Source organism: Camellia sinensis, chromosome 8 (genome assembly GCF_055761805.1).
Source record: "Camellia sinensis isolate YWXY chromosome 8, ASM5576180v1, whole genome shotgun sequence".
Classification (NCBI taxonomy): Eukaryota; Viridiplantae; Streptophyta; class Magnoliopsida; order Ericales; family Theaceae; genus Camellia; species Camellia sinensis.
The window spans coordinates 152495847-152504189 of NC_138968.1; the positions used below are offsets into that span (position 1 = coordinate 152495847).

Sequence of the window (8343 nt, forward strand, 5' to 3'; positions counted from 1 at the left end):
ATAAAAAAGTATAGTAACATTAAAGAGCAATGTTAATGAGTTAATAAATATTTTATATAATATTCATCTAGGTATGAACCCACACTATATAAGCATCACATTCATATAAATATTTAATAAAATATTTGATAATTTATTAAAATGTGGAGTATTTTTGTGATTGTTTTTCAACTCTTCAGTCCTAAGAAACAGCACACAAGAGAGATAGAGAGACTGACGTTGCATGAGGGCGGCGCCGAATCCCATTGACTTCAACCTCTTTCTGAGGATGTTTTCTCATCTATATATGCAGTAGTCATCCTCCCTCCCATTTGAACCCAACAACAAGAAGCTCACTTTTCTTCCAAAAGAAGCTCATTATTATTTGTCTATCATTGATAAACTTCTCTTCTCTCCATCTTTTTATAATCATCACAATCTTCATTTTCAAGAGCTCATAACAAAGAAAGAACAACAATGGGAAGATCACCTTGTTGTGAAAAAAGTGGTGTCAAGAAAGGTCCATGGACCCCTGAGGAAGATCAGAAACTCATCCAATATATTCAGATTCATGGACCAGCCAACTGGCGAAACCTTCCCAAGAATGCCGGTATATAAGATAACTTAGATGTTGCATATGTAAAAATTCCTGTTTGATATGGTTTTTGTTTTCTTTGTTTCCATTTTTTAAGTTTTCATAAACTAAAGCTACGAGCAGTTAAAAACGCCCATTGTTTTCATATCATTTTCATTTCGTGCTTCAAAAATTCAAAATTAACTTCGAAAATTGTTTCAGAAAATTTTATAGTTTTCGAAAATAATTGGTCAAAATTTTGTACTGTTTTCACTAGAAAACAAAAACAGAACCAAACTGACATATAAATATATCCACTTGTTATACTTTTATTTTTGTGAATTGACAGATAGTTATTTTTTTGGTTCTGATTTCATTATTCAATTGCATGTAGGGCTTCACAGATGTGGAAAGAGTTGCCGCCTTCGATGGACTAACTACTTAAGGCCTGATATAAAGAGAGGAAGGTTCTCATTTGAAGAAGAAGAGACTATAATCCAACTACACAGAATTATGGGAAACAAGTAAGACTATTAAAATTCCTCTCTTTTTGCATAAGTGATAAAAAAAAAAAAAAAAAAAAAAAATCAAGCAATTTTTGTTAATTTGGATGAAAACTATGCTTTCCAAAATCAATCAACTTTTAAAATTGTGCAACTCAACTCTTTGTTTGATTTCAGGTGGTCGGCCATCGCTGCTCGCTTGCCTGGAAGAACTGACAATGAAATAAAGAATTACTGGAACACCCATATCAGAAAGAGACTCCTTCGAATGGGTATCGATCCAGTGACTCATAGTCCTCGCTTCGATCTTCTAGACCTGTCATCGATTCTTAGCTCGACTCAGCTCAATCTTTCAAACTTACTCGGGCTTCAAACGCTCATGAATCCTGAACTCTTAAGGCTTGCTTCAACTCTCTTATCATCTCATAATGAAAACCCAGAAATGCTTTTACAAAAAAATCAAGAAAACCAACTCTTCAATACCCATTTGCAAAATCAGACTCCAATTCAGGAATTTCCACCATGTTCATCATCTAGTGTCCCCTGTACTTCATTTATTGATCAAACCCAACTCATTCAAGGGATTGAAATGGGTCAATTCTCAACAAACTTGACAGATTTATGTTGCCAAAATTCCCAAGAAAATATGAACCTGCCTTACTATGGTGGCTATAATAATGTGTCTGATCTTTCTGATAATTCAACCTTTCAGTCAATGAACAATAGCAGCAACACCAGCCAGAATTTCACATTTGATTCAGTGTTGTCAACGCCTATATCGAGCCCGACGCCATTGAACTCTTCGTCGACATTCATTAACGGAAGCTGCACAGAAGATGAGAGAGAAAGCTATTGCAGCAACATGTTGAAGTTTGAAATTCCGGAGGGCCTGGACTTCAATGATTTTATGTGAATGAACTGTTTCTGTTTTTGTATTCATTTTTTTTTTCTTTTTTCTTTTTTCTTTTTTCAGGTCAGGTTTGTAGTTGGTGTTGATATTGCTGAAATGTTTTGTTAATTTTTTATAGATGTTTGTATCAAATATCAAAATAATATTATCCTAATTTCTTCCCATTTTTTGCTGTAATAATTATTGGTGTTCCTCGTCCTTCATCTTATATTGTTTTTATAAGATTAAATTAGAAAAATCTGCTATTTTTACTCTGCTTTGTCATGTTTTATTTGCGTCAATTTAGTCTTAACTTATTTAAATTTGTGTTTAAATAATCAATAAGTCTATCCATTTAAAATTTTCTGAGTGGATGATTTTGTGATGAAAATTAAATTTGTGTAATGTGAGATTCATATTCAATATGCTAATTCTAAATAATTTTTAAATAGTTAAGTTTGAATTCATAATATTACTGATAAATAATTCCAACTATTTTCCCTCTAAAATTTTGACTAAATTTGGTAAAAAAAAATTACACCCGCTTCCAACATAAAATCTGAAAGAAAATCGTGTTGAAAAAAAGTTAAATACGAATCAAATGAATTGAGGATTGAACAGCATCGATAAGTTTATGGATACAAAATGGATCACAGAATTAATTATAGAAATATAAGTGTAACAATAATTTTTATTAGAGTAATGATATATCCCTCTAATTTTGGAGCTTCAATTGAGAAAATAAAAAATAAAAAAAATCAAAATCAAAATATCACATCACATCACAGTAAAACTCACCCATGGACTTCACCGTCTAATATGTATGGGCAAAATGGGAATGGCTCCCTCCATACCCATATCTTATATTTTATGGATCTTATCTTGAGCTCACAAACGATAATTTGAATCATTCATCTAAGTTCAAAGATAAAGATGAGTTTTTATAAAATATCAATTTAATTGAATATCACTAGACATGTGAACAAAGTATATTTTTTTAATGGATGGCAACTATATGTTTAATCTTAAACTATCCATTTTATAAAATAAAATGTGATTTGTTCATCTTCATCGATTCCGATAAAATTGATTTTTTACATAACTCATCCTCACCACCAAGGCCTATGTGATAAATGATTCAAATCATTTTCATTTTTATTTTTGATCAACAAAAAAAAAAAAAAAAACTTTATTGATGAAAAAGTAGGATACAAGGTACAATACAATTATCAATAAAGCAAGAGAGACTCCGGATGAAAAATATTGAGCATCATAACTAAAGCGAATGATCATTGATCTCAATTAGGTTGGTACCATTCACCTAACCCGATCATGTGCTCGCTCAACCCAAGTTGATGAGAAACCAATCACAAGAGATTCATGAAGGGACCTACAAAATACAATATGAAAAATATTAAAAAGAGTAATGTTAGAAATTTTAAAAATTCTACCAAAATTTTTATCAAATATCTTGAGTCCCACATTCATGTGAGACATTTGATAAAAATTTTAATAGAATTTTTAGAATTCTAACATTTTTGCATTGAGAATAGTGGTATAAACATGAGCCAATCTGGACCAAAATTATCTTATATGATTAGTTGCGTGGTTGGTTAGGTGCCCGTAACATTGTCGAAAGAAAAAACGTGACATAAAAATTTAAAAGTCTTCCCCATTACTCTAATTGACTTATTCTTTTTGACTAAATGCTGCCACAGCTTTTTCTAATACGATATTGAATATGTGATCGTCTCGACATTGGACTCATCGAAACAAAATGTTGAAGACTTTCTAAAATTTAACTGGATATATAATATTATTTTGGTTAGAGTTTATGATACTGTTTTCTTTTCTTCAATTATCTGGTAAACGTCATTTTTTCAGGACTTGATAATATATGCCAAGTACATGTTAAATACCCATTAGGGGACACTTGCGTATAAACTTGCAAATCAATGTTGATTTAAAAAATTTAAGTATGGTTTTTCAAAATCTTGACCAACATTAGTAGATCATACTAGCCTTCGAAAACTTAGATTCTTTCGATAATAAGGTTTTTTAATTATTTTTTAATAAATTAAGTAGTTTAAATGGTTGAGCCGGCTCTACATATTTTTGTTGACTATGAATTTTCCTACCACTCCATCTCTTTCCTACTCCACAATTGATACTCAAGTTCATTGTCATGACTAGTAATTTTTTTTTTTATCAGCAGAAAAACCTTTATTGATGAGAAATCATACAAGATATGAGTTTACATCAAAAAAGAGAGGGGGAGCATCAAGCATCATAGCGACCTAACCCAATCCCAACTAGGTTGGCACCGAGAAGGAAGCCCAATCAACTGCAAGCTCAAACCCAAGAGATTGGTGAGGAACCAAACTCAAAAGAAAGAAGGACCACGAGATAACAAAGCCAAAATCACAAACAGATTCATAGTAGCACTATAAAGCAGAACAGAGCAGAGATAGAACAAACCAGCCCACAACCCGATGCCAGCCCAAAGCACACCTGCTGCTAGGTTGCCAGAAATAGAACAAAATGACTCCTTTTTTGGGGGCATTACAGCAGACTCTTGAACAAGCCAGCCCTCCTTGATGCATACCAAAACATGATTCAGACCAAGACAGAATTCAGAGTTCAGAACTTCACTCAACTTCAGCCACACAAACCAGAGATCAGAAGCAGCACAAACATTCACACATCCAGTTCAACTTCAGCCACACAAAACAGAACCAAACACCAACCAGAGCTCCAGTTTAACTAGTAATTAATATGTTTCTACCTGTTTACTTCCCTAATCAATGTGGAAAGCTTTCATATTGTTCTTTAATCATGGCTTATGAACTTTCACTTCCTCTCGGTTGAAGTTTCTGTTCATTCATTTTATCAATTAAATATTGAAATGTACCAACACATGGATATATATATATATATATATTGCTTCTCTTAGGTTATGTTCAAATTTTGAATATGTTGAGAAAAAGAAAAGAAAATAAAGTAAAAATATGATTCACTAATTCATGATGAAAACACAATCCCTCTGTTTTTTTTAGGTTTATCACATTTTTGTTTATAAAATATTCTAAGCAGTATGAGCATATCTAACGGCCTAGTTGTTGTTGTTGTTGTTGTTGTTTTTTTTTTTTTTTTAAAGAGAGAAAAAGGTCAAGGACCAGGATGAATTGCTTAAAGAGAAATTAAAGAAAAGGAAGTTCTTCAATTCACACATACAGTGAATCAAGAAGATCTCTAACAAGCCAGTTAAATGGACATTTTTTTACATTTTAGCTAGTCTCCTATTCATTTTGCTTTTCCAACAAGTTAGACATCATGCAAACTATTTTGCATCTCACCTTCCTGGTTAACTATCACGGCAAGAATCTACACTTTTAGAGATCACTTTCCACGACCAATATAAAAGTTGGTAGCTAAAAATTACCTTTTCCATGACCAATATAAAAGTTGGTAGCTAAAAATTACCTTTTGGCGACCAAATATTTATTAGTCGCGAATGATCATTATTTTTGGCGACCAATATGAGTTGGTCGCAGAAGGTCATATTTTGGCGACCAAAAAATGTGTTGGTCGCAGAAAGTGATACGCTTTTAGCGACCAACTATAAATTTGGTCGTGGCAGGTCACATTTTGGCGACCAAAAAATAAGTTGGTCACGGAAGATCAAAAATAAGTTGGTTGTGGAATTGGCGACCAAAATTTTAGTCGCCAAAAACTTATTTTCCCCGACCAAAAATTACTTTAGTTGCCGTATATTGAGTTTTGGCTACTAAAACAATTTAGTCGCCGAATGGAAAATAAAAAATTATTTTTTTCTTTGGCGACCAAAAATTTAGTCGCCAAAAACTTATTTTCAGCAACCAAAAAAAATCAGTCGCCAAATTAATACATTTAGTGACTAATATTTTAGTCGCCGTTGATTGAAATTTGGCGACTAAAAAGATTTGTCGGCGAAGGTACCTTTTCTGCGACTAATCTAGTATTTTTGTTGCCAAATATTAATGAAATTTTTTTACTTTTGATCTTTGCCGACCAAAAATGTGGTCGGGAAAATACTTATTTTTAGTAACCAAAAAACAATTAGTCGGCAATAAAGTTAAACAATTTCAAAAACACAAATTTAGTTTTTGGTGGGAATACACTCTTACATTACCGCCCAATTTATTAGTTATGATTTATTTTATTTTTTTCATATTTTCTATCAATATGTACATAGACCCAAACAAGTTCAGTCTCTTGCTCTCTCTGTCTCTCTCTCTCTCTCAAAGACTCACCATCGTTGATTCGCCGTTCACAACCACCGTCGATCTTCCACCGTCGTTCACCCTTGATCTTCCACTGTCGCGCATCATTACATCGCCACTGCCGCTCGCATTGCTTCGCTTCAATATTGAGGTTTTTCTCTTCCTCTCTCTACTTCTCTTCTTCTCTTTATCTTTGTCACTCTCACTCTCTGTTTCTCTATTTCCCCATTTCCCTCCACCTTATTTTCAATGAAACTGGGCTGAAGCCCATCTGGACGCTCAGCAAGATTCAACTTAGCCAACCCTAAACCTTTCAACTCACACACATTCACCTCGTTCACCATATATATTTATCATCTTCTCCAAAACAGCTCTCACAAATCTAGGGTTTCTTGCAGCTGAAACAATGGTAACCTCTCTCTCTCTCTCTCTCTCTCTCTCTATATATATATATATATATATATCTATACATACAAATATATGTGTAGCTAATTTCGAATTAGATTTAGATTTCTTTCAATCTTGTTTTCAATTCTAACCTCGTTTGCTAATGGAATTAATTATTGTTCTCACCTCCTTTGCTAATGGACTCCTCAGAAGTCATATCGTGAGTATATTTCTTCTCCACCGTGAACAACCAACATCAGCCCTCTTTTCCCTTTTACCCCTGTTTCTCCCCCCTCCCTCTCTCTATATATATACTATATAATTGTTATATGAATTTGGCTATAGTGAGAGTATGTGGATGACCTGTTCGATGAAATTCCTAAATGGGTTTTGAATTAGAGAAATCATGATAGTCTGTTGGATGAACTGGGTTTGGACTGATTGTCTTTTGATTATATTAAAAGATGTTGGAAATAAGAAGAATACAAGGAATGTTAAAATCATATAAGCAATATGTATTTATTGCTTTATAGTTCTGTTTAGCTTGGAGTGGACAAGTTAGGTGGATATAAATTATTCTTATATTGCTGGTCATTTTTTGGGTTTTCTTTGAGCTTCTATTGGTTGTTAGAAAAAGAGTAATAGAATGTTCACCAGCCAATGTTCTAACAACACTTAACATGGGAAAATGTGTTCTACACATTTGACCTGCTGTGATTTTGTCTTGTGAATTGTAATGTAAAATTTCATCTAGAATGATGATTTAAGTTTACATTTAAAACTTTGGGGAATTTTCACATGCCCGATATTTCTCTGAAATTCTGATTAACTTTTGGAGCTGTTCTTCTTTGGAAAAAGAATTATGGTGTAGTGCCTGTTATTTACCCATTGGCTGGTATAGAAATTTTTTCAAATATATCACCATACTCTTGTTTACAGTTGAGCGCATGTTTTGACTAATCAAATAAGAATTATGGTGTAGTGCACATGTTTTGACTAATCAAATATGTTGTAGTGCACATGTTTTGACTATCATGTTTTGACCACATAATTACTCTGCAAACCAAAGATCCCCTATACTAGTCTGCAATCTACACTATAATGCATGGGTGGAAAACTTACCCCATCAGAAGCAAGAACAATGAACATATCTCTTTTCGTATGAATTCAGTGAGAGAATTCGGGAATAGAGATCACCCCATATTCCTTTAAACAGAAGTCCCCAAATGCCCGAGCCATTGCTAAGCCAGGGGCATCATCAAACGGCAGCCAAACTCTTAACACTTCAGGTTCATCTTGCAAAGCAAAAACCCTTCCTTTACACCGTTTAATCCTTTCGGCTTCCCCTATTAATAATCACCCCAAATTGACACAATTAGGACATGAAAACAAACAGCCCAACAGTTGAGCACATGTTTTGATTAACTTGAGCACATGTTTTGACTTGAGACTGTTAACAAGAATTATGGTGTAGTGCACATGTTTTCAAATATAATCCCATGATTAGCTCATATCTAAATAATGTTGTTGTTGTTTATTTATTTATTTATTTATTTATTTATTTATTTATTATTATTATTATTATTATTATTATTATTATTATTATTATTATTATTATTATTTCTCCATATTTTAAAACTTGAGCTCTTTCCTTCTTCTTTTTTTCTTTTTTTTTTTATGAAGCAAAATTGTCATCTGGTACCGAAACTGTGAGCAATTTTTAATTATGGTTCTTAAGATGAACATACA

At 32.9% G+C, this 8343-nt stretch overlaps 1 protein-coding gene across 1 annotated transcript; it reads left to right on the forward strand.

Moving 5' to 3' along the window:
- The first annotated feature begins 310 nt into the window (after positions 1 to 310).
- LOC114271085 (transcription factor MYB41) lies at positions 311 to 2130 on the forward strand. Its single transcript, XM_028212695.2, has 3 exons — positions 311 to 589; positions 948 to 1077; positions 1234 to 2130. The coding sequence occupies exons 1-3, from the start codon at positions 457 to 459 to the stop codon at positions 1967 to 1969; spliced, it is 999 nt and encodes a 332-aa protein (XP_028068496.2). The 5' UTR covers positions 311 to 456; the 3' UTR covers positions 1970 to 2130.
- Positions 2131 to 8343: the final 6213 nt, after the last annotated feature.

Bases quoted from the DNA above. Each gene is read 5' to 3' on its own strand.
- LOC114271085 (XM_028212695.2), top strand. From the start codon at position 457: ATGGGAAGATCACCTTGTTGTGAAAAAAGTGGTGTCAAGAAAGGTCCA. The intron at 590-947 runs GTATATAAGATA...AATTGCATGTAG, and splicing joins AAACCTTCCCAAGAATGCCG to GGCTTCACAGATGTGGAAAG. The intron at 1,078-1,233 runs GTAAGACTATTA...GTTTGATTTCAG, and splicing joins CACAGAATTATGGGAAACAA to GTGGTCGGCCATCGCTGCTC.